Raw genomic sequence first — 22129 nt, 5'->3', positions numbered from 1 at the left:
AACCTATGGTGCAGGGCGTGCGAATAACCCGGGCGCCTCGGTCTCAGGGGCGCCGCGGGACGCCCCACCACCAGGAAATTTCAATGAAATGACACCCTTTTGATAAGGAAGTTTCACATTGTATCATGATACTGACAAGCAAAGTTTCTAAAAAGTCGCCTCCGCTTTGCTTGATTGATCATTTTGATTATTTTTCACTTTTAACATCCACTAAGTGAAAAAATTGGCACTGACACTGTACATTTTTTCTGATTGTTTATTATTTTTATTGACGCACCGAATCAACGAACACAAATGGCACTCGCTCTAATCAGTTTCTTTTTATTTTACTTACATAATTTCCAGTTTAATTTGTCAGTCATCAAACAAATATTTTAAAAAAGTTCGCGCTCGCTACGCTCGCGGCTACTTGTTGCTTTACAAGGTACTTAATCATCAAGTACTTTTGCGTCGTGGGCTCAAAAAATTTTGCGCTCGCTCCGCTCGCGCAATATTATACATGGTTTGCCTTCGTTACTACAAAGGTCGAATGTAGCAAAAAGCATTTATACGGAGTCCTCAAAAACAAACAAGTTTGCGCTGCTTGTTACTTTACAGCGCTTTTTAAAACTTATTAAGTTTTTGTGTCCCAAAATTAAAAAATTTGCGCGCTCGCTTCGCTCGCGCTACTTTTTACGGTTGCATGAATCTGTCTCGACTTTCAGAACGTAATCCTGGCATTCCTGGCCAACAGTTTAAGCCTACAATGATTTGGACACCATTTTTAAGTCCTTTACCTACCAAAAAAGTGACTTTCGTTCGAACGTTCTTATTTATATTCCTTATAACTATTCTAAGTACTTCGATCAATATGTACTAGGTATAGGTGGCGCTTGGGTGATGATTGCACCCAAGCGCTACATGGGCTAGAGGCGGCCCTGCCTGCCTACATAGTGATAGCTGAAATTAAATGGATGATAAAGGTGAATAAACATAAGTATGTAGGCAGGGCGGCATTTTCAGTTTTTGCCCCGCCTAAAAAAAATTGAAGATCCGGGGCTGCCTATAAAGAAGAAACGGCAAGGAACTCAATAATAACTAGAAAATTGCTAGTTTCTTTTAGAGGATTTTATATTGGAAAATGTGATTTTCTAAATTATTTCAAGAATCTTACATGTAGGTGTATGCTCAGCACTTGCCCTTACTTTAGGGAGAAGTACTTTTTATTACCTAACAAAATTAGAAATAGCTTTCTTAAGTACCAAACAGTCGGAAGACAAAGTTTTAATTACATAACTTTTAGCTGTTTGTTACTGTTTTCTAATAATGGAGCGATTGGGTAGGTTCTTATTGTCTAGCTCCGATATAATTTATAGTTGTAATTATAATTACTACATTTTATTTTCGCTATCACTATACCTAAAGCACGGTACTTACATAATCATTGATAACTTTCCTACTATACACCATATTTCTAGCTTAATGCCTTTTGAATAACTACTTCAATAAAATCCTGATTTTAAACTTTTGTCAAACCAAGCGCTATGATGAATAATTTTCTCTTTCCTTTTAGGTGCGCTTTCCGAATGAAATATAATTTTTCACTTGCTCTAAAGCGAAACGAGATGCGAACTCAATAAATAAACAACCAAATGGATTACTATTAACATGTAGTGTATTTACCATTACCTACCTACAACATATTTATTCAAAGAGTATATTAATCACTTTGAAAACCTTCACAGTACCATCTTATTCTCTTTAGAAGACAAATTCTGTTTCCTTTGACAAATCCTTCTACAGTTGTACCATCTTGAATGGAATAATTTGCAAGGATTCCGTCTTAGCGGGAGAACTATAAAGGATTCTCAGCTTGTCCTGAGGACACTCAGGTTCTCAGATAAGATACCTAACAACTCCTTTTAGTATAAAGAAACAGTTCGCTCTATAGACTAGCTAAAGTTACTAGCCTGGATTCAAATATACGAGTATGTTGGATCAAGATGTTTGATTAGTGAAGGTAATAGCACCCTAAGCGGAAAATGTAAGCCAAGACCATAGTACGGCACGGTTAAAAGTATTCTAGATGAATTAAACTTTATAGAACAGTAAAAATATTATTTATTCTAATTAAACAACAAGAAGAGCACTTTTGATTGATTAAGGTTAAAGGTTACCTCCTCATGTTATCAAAAATACATAAATATAAAAGAGAAAGTATACTGAAGAAAAATATAAATACTTTTTTCATTAAAAAACAAAGGGCAAAGTGTGAGAACCAGATTGCACGGTTATATAAGCTGGAACGAGACGAGTGACGTAAGCCTGGTCTCAAAGGAGTATTACATAAGTCGTATGAAAACAAGCCACATATAGCCATAGAATATATGTTCTGGCAGTTTGAATTTAGAAGGGTGGAACGCCATGCCGGTCGTTTGGTTTAGATAAATGTTATATTTTAGCAAGCAAAGTTATGCTTAGACATTGTGAGCCAGGCTTATAGTTACCTAGTTAGGTGGTAGCAAATCATTTAGCAAATAAAATGATAATAATATGTATCTACTGAATTGGTGTCTAATATGCTGAGGGATTATTCGAAAGTGTTACCGCAGCTTTAGTATGTCAAAAACTCAGAAAGGAATATTGTGGATTTTAGTTAGTAAAAGTCTGACACTCCCATCTTACTGCACCCACAGTGGGAGGCATCATCTGATGATTTCCAACCCCGAAAAAATGATAATGCGTGCTTCAGTCTATATGCATAACATTAAACTTATTTTTACATTTACCAAAGTAAAACTCAATAAAAACGCAACACTTTCAATTCTTATTAAAATCACGTCTGAAAGCTCATAATTAAACGCAGCAAAAGTTATTCTCGATGCAAAGAGCAATCAGTTCCATGCAGGCTGAAGTTTAAATAGAATTTAACATATTCCCTGGACATAATCCTCCATTCGTGTTCTAAAATTAGAACCTCTTTTAATCCATCTGGCTGATGAGATAACGTCATCAAATCTCTTGCACGAGTGTGTGAGTTAGAAAGCTTGGAAATGGCTATTCGCTTTGAATAATCGCTACTTCTGTTTATAAGAAGAGCCTTTCTTACCTAATTACTTAATTCAGCTGGCTCGATAAAATGTTCTACCTCATGACCTCATTAAATCTAGAATAATAACAGCTGTGTAAAATGTGACTCAATCGATCAATTATCTCCAAGTACCTAATAACAATACTTACACAGTTTGTTAGTTAATAACCGCATTTTACTTAAAGAAGCTTTTAAAGTATAAAGTACCTAATAAAAAAGTTATTATAATGAAATGGCCTTTCAACAGTATAATCTTTTTGTTAAATCAACAAGTGGCCAGCACTAAAGTTTTAGACATGTCGAATCATAGACAATAATCTGGAAATGGCGTCTTAACCCAGACGGAATGTTCACGGTACATTTAACTGATTTGAGACCCTTCTCCGTTTGAGTGCCCCCGTCGGGTCAAGATTATCCCGTCACATTAGACTTTAGGCATTTATTTTAAAATTTTACGTTTTTAATTCTTGATAAGCATGCAACTATTTTCAAAACAGAAAAGGATTTGTTTTTTTTATTGCGTTTCGGGAGACTTAAAGGCTTTACACAATACTAACTAGCTATTCTACATTGTCAGGTTTCAATTAAGAAATAAAGATGATTTGCATGTTTTAAGTCTCAATTTATTTGACAGCCTCTTACTTAAGCATTTACCACTTAATAACACGATTTGATTTTAAGAATTAAGCAAAGATAGACTCCTGTGTAGGTACTCTTTGCTAGACAAGTTAAGCATGTACCCAAGGTACGTTTAAACAAGAATTTTCAACTTACCAAGTTAAGTTTCATTGCACTTAGATACAACTAGGTACTTCTAAGTTGCAAACACATTGCTACAAGATGTTCTCAAGTAAACTTAGCTCGATAATAATGTCTAGCAAGTTTGGTAAGCCTGTTGAACTGTTTGCAATCTAACCTCTAGTTGTTCGAAGTTTGTCTATAGGTATCGTAGTAGTTTAGACCACAACAGTGACCGTAATTAACGCACAATTTATCAGTTTAACAAAATAAAATGCTCATTTTTCGTGCAAGGTTAAAGCCGCAAGTCTTTAGCAACAAGTAAATAGGTACGTTCAGCGGTAGTATAGTAGATAATTTTGTGTATTTTCAGAGGCAATCAGAGGCCAGATATCTTAAAGTCAGACGAGACGACAGCAAAAATTCATATTAAGTTGCATCTAAAGGTTGTTTCAACTGCCTGATTACTCTTAAATAGTATCAATAACAGTCTTCCAAAAGTCCGGGACTATATCCCATGTACAACTTAAAGACACGATAAAATGTACAATTTCATAAGAAAATGTCATCTTACTAAAAGAAAGAGCAGATTATCATTTAAAAACTTAGAGGTATAAGTAACAGCAAAATATAATACCTCAGTTGCAATCCTAAACTAACAAGCCCACACAAGTCAGGCTGTCAAGTAAGCGGACCCCAAACGGCTTTGACCTCGTTAAGTTACGACCCTCAAGCTTACAGTCCGGTGGCCAGTGTTTGTATTTAATTTCTTCGTTTACTTAGCTTTAGCAGTTAAACTTGACTTCTTTTGGGAGTTAGTGATAAGAAATTGTAATGTGCTTGTGTGGTACCTAAGTGATGTCACTTAAATTAATACCATCTAGTTTTGTTATCTAGTTTTTTTAGCAATGTGTTGCGTTCACAGGACTAATTAAATAAATAAATAATGTAGGGATAATCAGCTAAATACACTGGAAACCAGCATGATATAGTTGTGAAAAACCAAATTAAAATACTAATATGATCTAATTGGAGAGGCCTATGTCCAGCAGTGGACTGCGAAAGGCTGATGATGATGATGATGATGATCTTATTAAAGTTATAAAGAAAACTTACCTTTTAACTCCATAGACGTAGGCAATCCCAACGCACTCGAAGAATGCTATGATAAGCAGCGGAAAATTTCCGCTATACATGTCAAACAGCAGAAATATATAGCTGCCAGAACCATGAGCGAAGCCCATAGACAACAGGCAACAAAGGAGGCACAAGCCCCCTGTTAAATACTCCTTTCTCAAATTCGGGAATAGTTTCATATCCACTATAGATGTGACCACTCCTTCAAGAGTACCGAATTGGGAGTCTATTCCTAATGTGAAGAGCATCAGGAAAAAGAGGACGGACCAGAATTGAGCTCCAGGGAACTGGTTTATGGCTTCCGTGAAGATAATGAAGGCGAGGCCTGTTCCGGAGGCAGTCTGTGGAAGAAAGACAGATATAATGTTATTTTAATTGATATTAAAGTTAGAGAAGTCACTCTCTTTGAACCTAAAATCTGGCATTATTACTATTGACTACAAAAATGAACACATTTTTGTTTTGATTACACTCTTAATTCGGTGTAAATTCTGAAATGTTAGCAAAATATGTAACTACTATAATAATAAACCGGCCAAGTGCGAGTCGGACTCGCGCACCGAGGGTTCCGCACAAATCCTGTATAGATAAAAAGTGAGTCTCGCGCCAACCGCAACTTCCCACATAGATAGGTTTTGACTGCCATTGTGGGATCGATAGCAAAGATCAGATATAGTTATGGGAACTCCTTTACAATTTATAAAGTAACCTTGTGTTGGAGCTTATTTTATTTTAGGTGATGAGAATTCAGTACAAATGGGATCTTCTATTTTTGAGGGATTAATCACCTAACGAGCCCCAATTTCAGGTTTTTTTCGAAACTGCCTGACGACTTGTAACTGTCGAATTGTAACAACGACTGCTAGAGAGTAGGATTCGGGGCTGCTGGCTTTATGTTTCTAGAGCCTTGACAAAAGTGTAATTCTGTCCCTTTCTTTGTTTTATAAAGTCGGCTTTATTTTATTTTGTAGCATTTTACAAACAAATCCAACTTCAAACATTCAAGCAACAAGAAAACAAAAGCAAGAAAGAAATTAAAAAGATGTTAGGTGCATCGGTCTAGAAGTCGGTGTCTAGAGGATGCATCTATATTTATTTATCCACCGAGATCTAGACCGATGCATATAAACAGTTTTCTTGTGGTTTTTAGAAGTTGTTTTTTTTTTTGTAAATAGTTTTTATTTTTAACTTTTGTGAAAAGTTCTCGTCAATACGAATAATATAAGCCCAAACACGACGTTACTAAATCATACCGTTAAGGAGTTCTCTCGACTTTCTCACGTCTCCATCATCAAGAAAGCTCTAAACCTTCACTGTTTGATAGTTTTACCAGACATACATCTGAGAATCAAGTTTTAATCCTATGCATGCCTACAATTTTTGATAGTTGCCCTCAATTTCTCAGGATTTCCATCATCAGATCCTGACCTGATGACAATGGAAATAAACGGCGAGTATACTCTTTTACTACAAAGAAATGATTTCTCAAATCCGTCAAACTTGGTCGTTTAAATTCCGCATTGAAATGAGGAAAATATTTGATTTGATATGATAATATTTTATGTAACTTCAAATTTATCATTTTGCAATTTTTCCTTTATCTGTACTATATAACGTTGCTTCTTGCCGAATTTCAAGATTCTGAGTTCACGGGAAGTACCTTGTAGGTTTTGATTCCCTAGCGTGTGACGGAAATTCGTCTAAGGTGTCGGTATAACTGCTGTATCTTTTGATCGCGTTAACTCAGAAGTTTGATTTTTTCACTGCTTAAAGGGACAATAGACCTAGGTATTTGGTATAAATTTCAATTTGATACCTTTATTCGTTCGTGAGAAATAAGGTAGTAAGTTTCATTTTATTAAAATATTTTTTTTTACATTATATAACTAAAAAAATGAGATTTTCGTAATTTTTCCTATATTCGCATTATATGACAATGCTTCATGCCAAATTTCAAGACTCTGAGTTTACGGGAAGTATCCTGTAGGTTTTGATTCCTTTGCGAGTGTCGAAAATTTGTTGAAAATATCGACACAATCGGCTGTATCTTTTGATTGGCTTGGCTTAGAAGTTTGATATTTTCACAGCTTAAAGGGACAATAGACCTGAGTATTTCATGTGAATTTCAGGTTGATACGTCCACGCGTTCTTGAGATAAAGGGTCTTGACAGACAGACAGACAGACAGACGGACAACAAAGTGATCCTATAAGGGTTCCGTTTTTTCCTTTTGAGGTACGGAACCCTAAAAAATCCTCAGAATCGCATGTAATCGATCATGTAGATGTCGATCAATGTTTGTTCTAACAAACCCCCATACACCATATCAATTTATGTCAACATGTACCTACATATTTTCTTCAAGATTCTCGTTAAACCAATTTTCTCGACAAGCACTCGGCCTCATTTTAAATGTCTACAAGCAATCAGACTGGTTAGCTTTCCACTCTGTTTGAAGTTCAAGATTACACAGATTCGCGATTACATCTTCAACAGATTGTAAATAAAATCTAACATGGAGATTAAATGCCTGCATTTGTTTAGAGCCCACAACAATGAAAGTACTGAGCGAAAAACGTTATCAGAATATGGATTATTAAAGCCGTTTTTAGCTGTACGCTTGAGAGAAAAAACATTTTGAGACACAATGGCTGATATCTCTGACAATTTAGCGTAGTCTATTATTTGAAATAGCTTCTTGCTTTAAGTAATAAATGGGGTATTTAAGCTATAGATCTATATAACTACAACTTACATTATCTAGCTCCTTCTGCAAGTCGCATTCAGGTAGATGAGGCATCACCAACGACGTCAGATTCCCATTCAGGTCTACCGTCACCGTCTGCCCAGCCTCAGGCAGTACCAAGGACTTAAAGGCAGGCCCAAACACCTCCAGCAAAGTCTCGTTCCTCACATCCAAACACTTCTCATACACCATCGTAGCCTTAAACCCAATTATAGAAAACACCACGATACCAGCAAACATGGACGTTAAGCAGTTCGTCATAGAGACCATAATCGCATCTCTGTAGCAGTTATTGTCAACTGGGTTGTATGAAGAGAAGGCTATTAGACCCCCAAAAGCGAGGCCAAGGGAAAAGAAGATTTGTGTGCCTGCTTCCAGCCATACCACAGGGTCCAAAATCCTGTGCCACTTTGGAGTGAATAAATGAATCAGTCCGTCACTCATGCCCTTAAGGGTTATGCCTCTAAAGAAGAATATAACGAGGACTATGTAGGGGAAGGTGGCAGTGACGTAGACCACCTTCCCTGAGGACGCGATGCCTTTGATCATGCACAGGTAGACTAGGATCCAGGCAATGACTAAGGCTAGTGCTATTTTGTAGTTGAATGTTTCTGGGTGGTTTATGTCTTCTGATATTTGAAGGGTTGTGCGGTACCAGAAGTATTGGGTTGGACTGCTCACCTGAAACAAATGAAACACTTATTAATTTCTATTAAATAAACATCGGTGGGTATCTGTGATTCTTGTATTCAGGGATAATACTTTTCTCCCAAAAGAATGTTGCTCAATGCTCATATTCACGTACAGCTCGGGAAATATACAAATCACGCAAAATTGTCTGTTTTATTCTCGCCGGAGCACAAAGGAAAACGATTTATTAAGAAAACGGCGTAACACGAACCAAGAAAATCGATCCATCGGGCTATTATTTAACTGCTTTTTATAGAAAAGTAACAAAAGATTTAAAAATAGAAAAGCAAAAATATGTCAGCAGTTACAAATTGTATACAATAGTTCTTTTTATATTTTATTTAACGTCTAGCCGTTTTCCCGTGGTTTCACCCGCGTCCCGTGGGAACTACTACCCATACTGGGATAAAGTAATTGTCTATGTTAATCAGGAGTGTAGCTTTCCAAAGGTGAAAGAATTTTTCAAATCGGTTCAGTAGTTTCAGAGCCTTTAGGCCTTTAACTATTAAGTAATATGTGCTTTAGGGTATCAAGAAACAAAAAACCTTTCCCCTTTATTACCTATAGTAGTCTAGATAAAAAAAGAGAAAATAGACAATCCGATTTTCCATGAAAACCGCCACGAATGCCTTAATTATAATTACACGGATTAGTGAAAAGGCATCTGGATCTTCAAGTAAAAGCCTTCGACCCAAATAATCGTCCGCAGTCTGAAGGCGTAATTTGTTCACTGATAATTATCGTAATGGGACGAGATTACGGTTCAGACTATGTTCAACATTTATTTCTTCGAATAATATTATTTATAAGAAAATCTTTCTATACTAATAGTAGTTTCTTTCTACCCTTAAGGCTCCGAAACTACTGAACCAATTGGAAAAATTCTTTCACTGTTTGAAAGCTACAATTTTCCTGAGTAACATAGGCTATATTGTATCTCGGTATCGGTGATAAGTCCCGCGGTAAAACAGCTAGTATTTTATAATAGGTTTAAAACATTTTTCTTTGGGTACGTTCATAAAACAGCAAATAAAAAAAAATGAAGGAGGCTGCATTACCTACATTTTACAACGTTCGCGAAACGAATAACAGAAAAGCGTTCGTAATTTAAAACAAAAGGAGAATGCCAACTTTTTCTGATTAATGCCAGCCAGATGCGAATCTTTATTAAAAAGGTCTGCTATAAATTACTGAACTGTTTTATAAAGATTTTTTCAAACAGATATTATTGTACTCATTCACCTGACTTTGTTTGAATATGTGTCTTCTCAACTTGATTAATTATTAATTAATTTAACGTAATAAAATTCCATACATATGGTATATTTTGTTACTAGTTCAGAAAGAATTGCGTCCCATTTTTCACGGTGCTGGAAAAAACTACCTTCTTATGCAGTTCCTACCTACAAAAACAGAAGGCAATGGCAGCTACTTCATTTATATAAACCGTAAAAATAATATTTTTTGAGAAATTTCGAAGGTCATCGGACTGCTGAAATCTTTTTTTCTGCGTCAAAAGTACTCAAAGTTTAAGATTTACTTCACAGTCGTCTGCCCCGGACATCGACCTTGTCTGTGATTTATTGCAGGTGCCAACCTTCTCGACAGAAACCCTATTTTACCCAGCACCCTCAACCTTCGTTTGAAAATATATATTTTGACAGAGATGAATTCTGAAAATTTTGCCAATTCGAAATTGATCAATGTCAAACCATTTGTATATTTATACTAATTCAAGCTGTAATTCCTAATTCAAAAATACATCTGTTTGTTTTAGGCAAATGTGCTTTCGATAACAAATTGGATAAAAAAAGAGAAAAAAATAAATAAAGAGTGTACAAAGTACATAATTTTGTTGAATTGCATTTTTATACATATTGCAAAAACATTACATTTTACTTATCAGACAGTTCTCAATTGACCGTACAAGTCTGCACACAAGTTATTTTAATATAATAACGTTTTTAATTAAATTACGTTATTTTCTGCAAATCGTCAAGTTTTATTTATCAAGTGTTACTCCATCAAGATTATCAATATATCAAGACAAGAGCAACAGCTCCAACAAAGAGAAAAAAAAAACAAATTGTATAGATTTCATGATATGCGGCTTGAGCTCTTGAAGACAGTTTATATCTGACTTCGAAGTACTTGGAAACCGGGATCCAACTAGTATTTTTACCTACTTAACTTACTTTTATACCGACTTAGTTAGCAATAAAGATTTTGAATTTGAATTTTTGATTGTTATTAAAGAGTAAATATGTACTTTAATGATACTGAAAAGTTTATATGTTTGACACCCCGCTAGTTTCAGATTAACAGAACACTCTCCTCGATCAAATTTTTGTGAACCATACAATAATTACCATCGGGAGTGCTATCAGCACATATCAAAACAAAAGACAACATATCTCAATTAGCAACAAAGCCACATATTTCCACCCTCTATGCAGGGCTGGCACTACAATTTTAAGTTAGATACTCACTAGCAAGCCATAGGCAAGATTCTACCAAAATGCGTAATGCAAGTCTACTGCTACATACTAGCAGTAGACTCGCATTACACATTTACATAGATTATATAGGTAGGTACTTTATTGGATGTGCGCCAATTTTTTATTTATTTTTTTATCTTAGAACTAATTCAACTAACACGGTGACATAATGGACCGTCATATCGCTAAGAGCGATCTCTCCCAGCTAACCTATATCGTCGATCAAAGGTTGCAATTTCCCGAATATTTTTGAAATATTACTTAACTTACAACAACAAAACTAGACGCTGGTTACAGTTAATGAGTACACGGCTTTAAAGTCGCCTAATTATAAATGCAATTTGTACAACTTTAATTAAATATCCGACGTGAATTCACTGCTAGTATTTCAGCCGCATACAGATAGCAATGTGTACGAATATTTCGATGTACATTTTTGGAATGAACTTTCTACATATTGTAGCGAATGCGTATAGTATATTTTTATACATTTTCATTAAATATTGAGAGCATCAAAAATGCTTTCGATGTTTTTTTCGTTTTTACGAAGCGAGCTTACTATTAAGCCAATACACAGATTCTGATAAAAAATCGTTCGTGTTAGTTTTTTGGACTTTCAATCATTAATTCAATATTCAGTTATAATATCAGTATTTAAACCATCGCAAATCGGCCTACTGTCTCTTAAATCCCTTCTGTCCGTCATCTGCGCCATAATATGGTAATAATATTCCAACAAGGTCGTAACAAAAGCGGCCATCTGACACTGGCAACCCTGAAATGACGTCTTATTCATCATAGACAATGTGGGTCGTCTTCACGGATTAAGGAAAGATGAGCGGAGATGCCATAATGTAGGTACATCAAACGCCTTCTTCTTGGTCAAATCCTAACTGTGGGCATGACCAAACGATCAGTTACGAGTGAACTAACGAGGCGTTCAGGTTCCTTGAGAATCTGTCAACGATTTTTGGTATTACAAAAAAATTACAAGTCTAAAGAAGTAACGCGAAGACAGTAACGTTCCTCGTACCCGCTCACCCGCATTTTGGCGCGCTACTTTCTTAGGAGATTTTCCATTATGGCACCTCCGCTAGTCATTTTGTTCTCCATGGTTTTCTTTGAGGACCGTGACGTCACAGCTCCCTTTCATCTTAGTGACGGGGACTTATTAATGAGCGTAAGCTATCGATTTTGGTTCAGCAATGAAACAAAAGATTTAATGAGGGTTTCGTTCCGATATTAGATTCAATTATGAGGATTGTTCATTTAAATGAGATTTCTATTACCAACATTGAAAGTGTAATTTAAATTAGTTATTGGTTTTCGTCGTGGACAGTCAGTTACAGTGTTTTAGTCGGGAAGTGTAATTTATTTATCAGTCTATCAATTAGGCACGTGAAGTGTCTCAAGTTTCCAAGAGTTACTAAACAAGTAATAATTAGACTAAATAACATTGATCAAAATACTACATTTTTAAATCAAAGAAAAACAATTATGTCGTATTTAAAAATACAAATTCATACGTTCATAATTTGTATTCTCACTAAACGAAGCCATATTGTAAAATACGACTTTGACCTTCATAAACCTTAATACAAGAAAGGATAAACAAAAAATAGTAGACATCTGTATATAAGTACCAAAGCTAAGAGAAATGACTGAACTTTCCAGCTGTGGCCTACGCAACGCCTACGCGCTACGCCTGTGAACTCTGTGGCTACGGCGTAGGCGGTCGCGCTACGATAGTGAATTCAATTTTGTATTAGTTTTTATTTTTGTATCTAACTTATTAGAGTGAAATTATTATTAAATGTAATGTTTCTTTTCTTAACAAACGTAAATGGAAAATCTGAAAATTGATAAAGTAGAAGAAAAATAAGTCTTAACATCCATAATTTGATAAAAATTGAATTAAATGAAATAAAAATGATGAATTACACTTTAATTAAAGCTGGATATCTATTAAATTATCTGCTTTAATATCTATCTATTAAAGCAGTAATTGTTATTCACTTATACTATAAAAAATAGAGCAAAAGTTCTAATGAAAAATGCTACATACATAAAAAATAGTCTTTACAAAAACACTGTAAAAATTATTGAACAATCCTTTCATAAATACGTCCATATTTCAACAGAGACTAAACCACAAATAAGATCTATTTTAAAAACGAGTTATGACAATCGCTGGTCGTTTGCATTCAAAACTCGTTAAGCAAAGTTTTAGAGTAATGTTTCAAGTTAGACTTTTGAAGTAAAATACATTTAGAAACGTGTCTCATACTTTGTGTATTATCGCGGTATTTGTAGTAAAGGGTAAGTAGAGATCTGCCGGGGCTGCGGGTTGTTCGAAAGAGATACCGCGGCCCTGGTACATAAAAGGCCTATGACGGAAAACGACGGTCTTTAGTCAGTAAGAGTCTGACACTCCCTCACCGCTGCTAACCCACAGCGGAAGGGGTCATTTGATGATTTTTGACGTCGTTAAAAAAAAGGGTAAGTAGAGATGGAGAGAAAATCTGCCGCTGTATTGTAAGTAATTTAATGTCAAGTTTTTATCAGACACTCGACTACATTTTTCGAGAAATGTACTTGATTTCTCAAGGATTCTAAGTTCTGTTCAGATATTAACTTGATGATTTGGACCATACAGGGAGTACCTACACTATTTCGCTTTAAAAGAACACAAATTGGTTGTACGAATTGAGAACTATTTCCTATTTTGGAAGCTGGTACAAAAATAGAAACCAATTTAATACCGAAAAAATTGGTTTTCATATGCTCTTCTTTTTATTTGATGTGAAATGCTGTTGAAATAACTTTTGGGAAAAAAACTGAAAATAGATTTTAAACTGTACTTATTTGTTTATCAGACTTCTAACTAGAGCAATACACAATACTAAAGAGCCTTTAAGTAGAGGTTTTAACTAAAACCCTATTGCTAATGAAAGTAAGTACCAATTCCACATAGTAATAGTCGTGGTAGCCTAGTGGGTAAAGAACCAACCTTTCGAGTATGAGTGTGTGGGTTCGATTCCAGGGTCAGGCAAGTACCAATGCAACTTTTCTAAGTTTGTATGTACTTTCTAAGTATACTTAGACACCAATGGCTGATAAAAAGGAGAAGGAAAACATCTTGAGGAAACCTAGACTATAAAGTCTGAAATCACCAACCCGCATTGAGCAAGCGTGGTGATTAATGCTCAATCCTTCTCCATGTGAGAGGAGGCCTGTGCCCAGCAGTGGGACGACAAAAAGGTAACAGTAACAGTAACCAATTCCACATAATTAGCCTACATACCCATACAAGTTACCCTTATTAGAATCATTTGAAAGTAAGTGCAGAGCAAGTGACCCATTTTCATAATGTGCTAGTTAAACGCCACGATTGAGGTCATAAAGCGTACCAGGTAGCGCTGTAAAAGCCTGAAGTACTGTAAAAGTTGAAACGGTTATTGCTTTACCTTTTATCTTACTAGCTGTTTAACGTGGTTCCACCCGTGTCCCGGTGGAGCGAGTTAGCGTAACCGGATAAAAAACCGGCCAAGTGCGAGTCGGACTCGCGCACGTAGGGTTCCGTTCCATCCAAACTAACATTCTATATATATTTATGGATATCGAGCAAAAATGAGCAAAAAAATCACGTTTGTTGTATGGGAGCCCCTCGAAATATTTATTTTATTCTGGTTTTCAGTATTTGTTGTTATAGCGGCAACAGAAATACATCATCTGTGAAAATTTCAACTCTCTAACTACACGGTTCATGAGATACAGCCTGGTGACAGACGGACGGACGGACGAACGGACGGACGGACGGACGGACGGACAGAGGAGCGAAAACAATAGGGTCCCGTTTTACCCTTTGGGTACGGAACCCTAAAAAGTAGTCTATGTGCTTTCTCAGGCTTTAGATTCTGTGTGGTAAAGTTAAATTAAATCGATTCAGTAGTTTTAGCGTGCAAGCCGGATAGCTAGACAGAGTTAGATACTTCCGTATCAATGCACTGTTGAATGGGAACAGTGCATATTCCACTTCTAAGTTTTCACAATAAAAGAGAAATAAGATGAAAAGAAACAGCGATATACAGTTTACAACTTTTTCTTTAAACTCCTATCTTCAGTAAGCAAATCCATAGATAGATATATAATTGGGATCGGACCGTGCTCTTAGCAAACCACCCCGGTATTGTAAACTTCGGAGCACAATGGTACAAAGAGAGAATAAAAACAGGAATATATTCAGCATGGAGCATCGACTATTGATTTTGTACTGTTTGTTCGTGCACTGAATGGTGAACCAACACTGTTGTATATTGTATATCACACAAAGTAGGTATGTTGGTTTGTTGTTGCTGTTGATTAATTTATTTTGAAGCTTTGACATGACCTGAATTTTAGTTATTTGCGTTTGTACAACTAGTTTTATTTAGTGTTTCTAGGGCTTTAGAGCGTGTTAAGGTTAAACAAACTTTCGTTTATTGGCTTAAAGAATTTAAAATAATGTTATTCAAATACCTATCTCGGTTATCTCACTAGTGTAGGAATACTTAAGCAAGCAACTACATCAAGACTTACTAGGTGTCAAACAAGAATTGAGGAATCCTGATTTCTTTTATAATAGGCAAAGACAAACACTTTTTTTAATTGTGTGAGTGTCTTTAAACAATAACTCTGCAGATTTATTAGATACCTTTTCTTTTATAATACCCGTTCTTTTAAGTAAGTATGTATAAAATAAGACTTTAGTACTTATCTATATATTCTTTCTATACATATAATAAATCTGTAGAAAAGTAATTTTTGTACATTGAAGAAATTGGCAAAAAAAATTGCCAGCATGTTAAAGGATAACTAACAGAACCCATTTCCATCATTTTTGTCATTTTTGTCTGTTTGTCTGTTTATCTGTTTGTTCGTTCGGGATTCACGTAAAATCTACGAATTCGATGCAGACAATGCTTATATACAAAAATTCTACGTAACTTGGGGTATTACTTAGTTTTTGTTTCATCGAAATCGATTCACTCTATCAAAAGATATGATTAATTTTGTGAATTCAAGATGTAAAATATTACGACACGCAATCTGTTTGTCAAAACTGTACATTTGAATGTTGTACTTATATTAGTTGATCGGCCTATTGTTAACCTTTACACAGAAAATCCCACCTTCATAAGTAACTTCGGAAGAAAAAAAAAATGAAAATTGTGTTTAGCCAAGGTTAAAGTAGCTCCATCTGTGGTAATCTGTGTTAAATAAAATACATAAAATTTGTCAAAGGAGCGAGGTGGTAAATGACAATAAATTACCATACATTCTTTATAGAGGATTATTATTTCAACAGATGGAGTTGTGTATTTTCCGTAATTCACCATATTTTAACACGTAGTGTAATTTTTCGATAGACATTTCAATAGTGTTTGTCAGTTTGCCGTGCCACATCAAAATCCAATTATAATTATTACCTTGATGAAAGGAAAATAATAGTTCTCAGCCAAATTTAAAACGGTGCCATCTAAATTATTTTTTGAATATTATGTCAAAAATGATGACTTTAGTATAACAATTAATTATCATTTAAAGTTACAGATGGAGTTTATATCACGATTTTTTCATAAAGCTTCTCTTCCACTAATGTGGTGGCCTTAAGGTGATCTTCACACTGCCCCGCATCACGCTGCATCTTGCGTGTCGACGCACCTACGCGCGTTCTTGCGGGAGTGCAGATCTGCATCATCGTGCGGGTTTTTCACGCACTCACGCGCGTAGGTGCGTTTTGTAAATTCAGGCACGGCGGCTTCCATTTTCAAATATACACGTCACCCCCATTCAAAATGACGCGCGTCACTGCGGGATCAGTGTGCCATACCTTGCGTTTCGCCCCGCACCAACGCGCGGGCTGCGTTTTTCTCCGCATGTATGTGCGTGATCTGCATGAACGCGCGTGGATGCATTTTCAGTGTGTTGGACTATGCGTGTTTTCCATACAAACGGAGATATTTCCATACAACGGAAAAAAACGCATCCACGCACTACGCTGCATCATGCGGGGCAGTGTGATAATCGCCTAAAACAAATTACTTTGAGTGAATAATATTAAGTAAACCTTCATTATTTTTTCTGATGCAAAGTATGTAAACTTAATCCTAGAAGAAAGGAGGATCTGTCTCTCGCAAGCGCTGCTAAGCGTGAGGTAGGTAGGTAATGTAGGATTCTGTAGCTTTAAGAACAAGCCCAGATACAAAGTGCAGATAAGAAATGGGAGCTTTCTCGATTTAATACCATACACACGTAAAATGCTTTATGCGTCTGAAAACGTACAAATTACGCGTCGCATACCAGAGACATGCTTACTTTCAACTTCTGATCGCAAATACACTGGTCACGATTACGAACAGTCTCCGTAAGACCCGAGCCAAGTCTAAAAAAACACCTTTTATATAAAACTACGTTTGATGTCATTCAATCACAAAGACAGAATTGTTTTCTGTTGCAAATCCTATCCACCTGTATCCTATCCTAATCCAGCATGCATTGCAGGTGTGCATTGCACAAAAACCAATGGTATCCTATTCGAGAAGTCAAAAGAGTCGACCTGCCAACGTCAGCTTCTGCGCTAAGCAAGTGTTCTTAATAGTACCATCAGAATTACATTCATCGTTGAATGAGGTGAATAAATTTTCAGAAACCACAATAACAGTAGGAGCCAAAGCATATGATCGCTTCATAGAGCTCTGATTGGCCCCAGTTGACCAAGTCAGGTCTGATTTGTTCGTTCATCAGATCTTTCAAAGTTTTTCGGTGGACTTTTTTTACTTACTGTCGTCCTGTTTACGTGTGACACAAAATATGGTATATAAACGCAAGAGCGAAATTTTCCTGGTGTGTGGTAGTGACGCACAGTATACAACTCTTCTGTTTCTTTTGATTTGCTGGCTCCACCAAGAAATGACAAATTGAGAGCGTACATTTTGAAAATCTTGGCAAAACTGCAGGTTTCAAGTACGAACACATGAAGTGGACTCTCACAGATACGTACATTTTGCCTATTCGTGAACTAATGCAAACATTTCGGTGGAGTCCCGGCTTAGGCCTCCCCCACATTAGGCGTGCGCGATCCTCGGGCGTGTGAGTAGCGCGGGCGCCGCGCGTGCGTCGCGAGCGCGCTGCGTGAGCGTCGCGTTTTGCTGCCCTGCGGCATTTACCTACAGCGAGGTCGTGGCGCGCACGCGCCGCTCTCCTTGACGTTTAACTGCTAAGGCGTTTAGCGGGTGACGGGGATAGCAGGCGAAGGGGTAAGAACGCAACTCGAGCGCCGCGTCGCTTGCACTCTTCACACATGCCGCAGGGCAGCAAAACGCGACGTTCATGCAGCGTGCTCGCGACGCCCGCGCTACTCATACGCCCGAGGATCGCGCACGCCTAATGTGGGGTCAGCCTTACCATAGTGAGTAAGTTCACAGGAAATCCCCGTCATACAAGTGTTTCTCCCCAATAGTGAAACTATCCTACCCTATGCGCCTGCTGATGATGATGACTCATTTTATCATCCATCCGGCTATTCCCCAACTATGTTGGTGTTGGCTTCCAGTCACCGAATCTGTTTGAGTACCAATATTTTGCTTGGAGCGACTACCTATCTACCTATCTTCAATCCAGTCAACTACACAAGCCGATATCCATGGTAAGACTGACAGACTTTCTGGCTTCTGATTAGTCGCAGCAGCTGCAGAAAATGTACAAATGACAGCTTTGTCAGACTCAAAGCATATCATCATCATCATCATCATCAGCCTATCGCAGTCCACTGCTGGACATAGGCCTCTCCAAGTGCACGCCACTGAGATCAAAGCATATAACTGTTTCCTGTGAAAATTACTTACGCACCATAGGTAATAATTTTCCAAATTGGCTGACTAGATCCAGAGATATTCACAACGTCACAAACTTTACTTCTTTTGTTTAGATAAATGGTCACATCCACAACACAACCTTGATCAATGAATCTATGCGACTGCTAAGTGCTAATCCTAATTATACTGTCACGTGAAAGAATGCACCTACGGGATAAGTAGTATTTTGACTATTCTATATTGCCCACGCAGACGAAGCTGCGGGCAACAGCTAGTGTATTATAATTTTATTGAACTACTAAGAACAGCTACCAGAGTAACACCATAAATTAATTGGTTTACGTCAATTTACTAGGTTAGTTCGGGAGCGAAATATTGCACTCTGGCCAATTTTATCTAATTATCAGAACATTATAACATAATTTGTTTACCTAGATAACATTCTTTTATGACTAGACATGGTGTATATCATTATTATTAACGTAGTAAGATTTCCATGTATAAAATTAATTAACCACTGCCGCGATTTTAAAACTTTTTTTACTATTAGTAGACTGCATTATGCCTGATAAACATGGGTTATATTTTATCTCGATACAAGAATTAGTTCCATCCAGGTAACTACTAGTACCGTAGGTATCTATACTAGCTACGTATTTCTCCAAATCAAGACGAATAAAAATTTCCATCTATTTATTTGCAACCAATTCATGAAACATCTTTTGAGGACATCCCTCCAACCCTTTACAATAAAAGAGTCTCCTATAATTCATATCTTGACGTTACCCGAATGAAAATTTACCTGAACGAGAGCCCCGAACCCTTTTGCGACCAGTTTTTATGTAAAAAGGTAACATTATGGTACCTCTATACTATTCGCGTAGGACCTTAGAAGGTCGATATTTCAATGCAAATTGTGATAAAGGAATTCACAATAATGTCACAAAAATTACATAGTCGGATGTAGTCAAGAAATTATTAAGGTGAAAAATGTCCTTTCTGGTCAAAAACATACGGAAAGAGTAACAGCGAAGATATGGTAGGTAGAGAGAAAGTGGTAGATCATGACATCAAAACAACAGTCACAATGTTAATGGAAAACGGACTGTTGCTTTCTGAAGTCTACGGTGAACTATTTCTTCAAGCTATAGCTGCATAAAAGGAATACGAAGGAATATGATGGGTTTTTAGTCAGTAAGAGTCTGACTAAACTGAGTCATTTGAAATTTTTTCACCAAAAAAGGCCATAGCAAATTTCATGTCAAGAGAAGTCGACTACATAACGACTTTCTCAGCTGTCTATGTATTTTTCATAACCTTTCAATACATAACTATAAGATATGCTTGGAAAATCTCCACGGCATGTCTCTTTGTAAGCGAATATATTAACAGTCGACAAAAATTCAAACCTTTTTCTATCCCATCACTCAAAAGGGTGACCTAAAGAACTTTCGGGTTTCAGCAAATATGTATAAAAAGATTTGTTTCTCCTCTCTATGTATATAAGCTGAGTTATAGTGTTGCCTCAGCTTATGGTAAGTTAGAAAATAAATGAAGAGTGCATATTAAGGCTAACAGCTAATTCTCCTTGTTTAAGTGCTCTAAACACTAGTGGATTTTCCGTCCAGTTTTTCGTAAGGGTAGTGTCAAAACGAACAATTGACAACCAATGATTCAAACTATGACACGTGAAATGATGAGATCTCGCGACAGAAAATCTTGGTCGCTCGGAAAATGTCGCGCGTTAAAAAACGCGGTGAAAATCCGCTGGTATGAAAGCGCTGAAAGCTGAAATTTCGTCTTACGTATTTGTTGTATGTTCCAAACTAAACATTTCAATCAAAACATCCTTATCTGTGACAGATAGAAAAACCGACAAGTTATTGGCAAGAGTAGAACCGACAATTCTTACAGGGCCATTCAACCCTAAAATTACCTATGTTCATAAATCTAACTTCATCATTAACTAACTTTATCACATTAGCATTTCGCCACATGTCACAATGACAAGTTTAGTAACTCCGTCTATGGAACACACCATAGACACGGTGGTGAAACATTCTATAAGCGAAGTTTGGAGTCCCGAATATTACGGTCGAACAAACTTTGACAGCTCGTCGTTCACGCCCTTCAAAATATATTTTATGATGTAGATATTAGGAAATGGGTAATTATTTTGGTTTGTAGCTAACCAGGTACACCATGAATAAGTGGCAATAGAATTTTGGCCAGATGCGATGGATCAACACAGTTTTGCTTGAATTTTTACTGCAATACCGATGCAATACATTTTGATAATTGACCCAGATTATAACTTTATACCAACTATGCCTTGAAAACACATTATTTTTATAACCTATGAAATAGTTCTTAAGCAATCTCATATCAATAAAAATAATTCTCCAGGCCTACATGATAAATCCAATACGAAATACAGGTCTGATTACAATCAAACTGAAAGAATCAGTCCCTCAGTAAATTAAATAAATAAAATAAGCCTTTATTTCTGAGTAACAATTAATTCTTAAGTATCTTAATTTTTAATCGGTATGTTTTTCCTTAGTTTGTCTTTCGACATAGTCCTCCTCTAGTAATTAAAAAAAAATATAAATTAGAGGAGCCCTCAGTAAATTATCACTCTATAAATCACAAAGTCCCAGGATTTAAAATTTCCAACTAGATTAATGTAATTTTCAACGAAGCGTCAAACACTTAACTTATTTCTTAACAAATTATTCAATTTTTCGCGAGAAATTTTCCATAAAGTTTGCTAAATAGCGGCGGTCCGAGAGGTCTATAAAACGCCTTTAAAAATGTGTATTCTTTTATTTTTTTTTGTGATAAAGTTGTTCGCGGCTCTCAGGAAAGTATCCTGAGGTTTTTACAATGGCTTTTGTCGTAAAAAGTGAAGTATAGCTATTTGAAATGGAATAAGAATTTCGTTACAAATGTAATGAATATCTTTAGGTGTTTCGCTTTGATTTTTTATTGTGGGCTCATGTTTTTTTTTATAAGGAAGAACTGACAAGTCAACGGTTTAATAATATCTAACATTAATATTACAAAGCTAAAGAAAACTTCTGGACGCGCTAATCACAGGAACCACACGTTTTGAAAAATTCTTCCAATGTAGATAATATTGCCCATGCATGGATGAATTCTACCGAATTCAGGTAAAACCGTAAGAAGAAGCTAGTTGCATTGTACCCATGTGGAAAAATTATATGTGCTCCTCAAACTATCTATTGTTTCAAGTACCAAGAACGTTCTAAAGTGCTTTTCACTCTTATCAAATCAATATCAATTTACCAGGGGAACAGTTCCAACTACTCTTTGGATAGGAAATGGCAAGAAACTCCAAAGTTTCAATAGTGTTTCTATTAATAACGATAGAT

General features: G+C 36.3%; 1 protein-coding gene across 1 annotated transcript in view; it reads right to left on the bottom strand.

Moving 5' to 3' along the window:
- LOC126056964 (sodium-dependent neutral amino acid transporter B(0)AT3) overlaps positions 1-22129 on the bottom strand; it is a 30287-nt gene that overhangs the window by 4377 nt on the left and 3781 nt on the right. The window contains exons 2-3 of the mRNA XM_049851933.2: positions 7700-8371; positions 4925-5286 (exon numbers count right to left, since the gene is read on the bottom strand). Coding sequence (XP_049707890.1) covers positions 4925-5286; positions 7700-8371 — 1034 coding nt within the window. The remainder of the gene's footprint in view (positions 1-4924; positions 5287-7699; positions 8372-22129) is intronic.

This window comes from Helicoverpa armigera, chromosome 11, assembly GCF_030705265.1.
Source record: "Helicoverpa armigera isolate CAAS_96S chromosome 11, ASM3070526v1, whole genome shotgun sequence".
NCBI classification, from domain to species: domain Eukaryota; kingdom Metazoa; phylum Arthropoda; class Insecta; order Lepidoptera; family Noctuidae; genus Helicoverpa; species Helicoverpa armigera.
The sequence above is the reverse complement of the archived record's forward strand: the minus strand, read 5'-3'. Positions and strand labels throughout refer to the sequence as shown.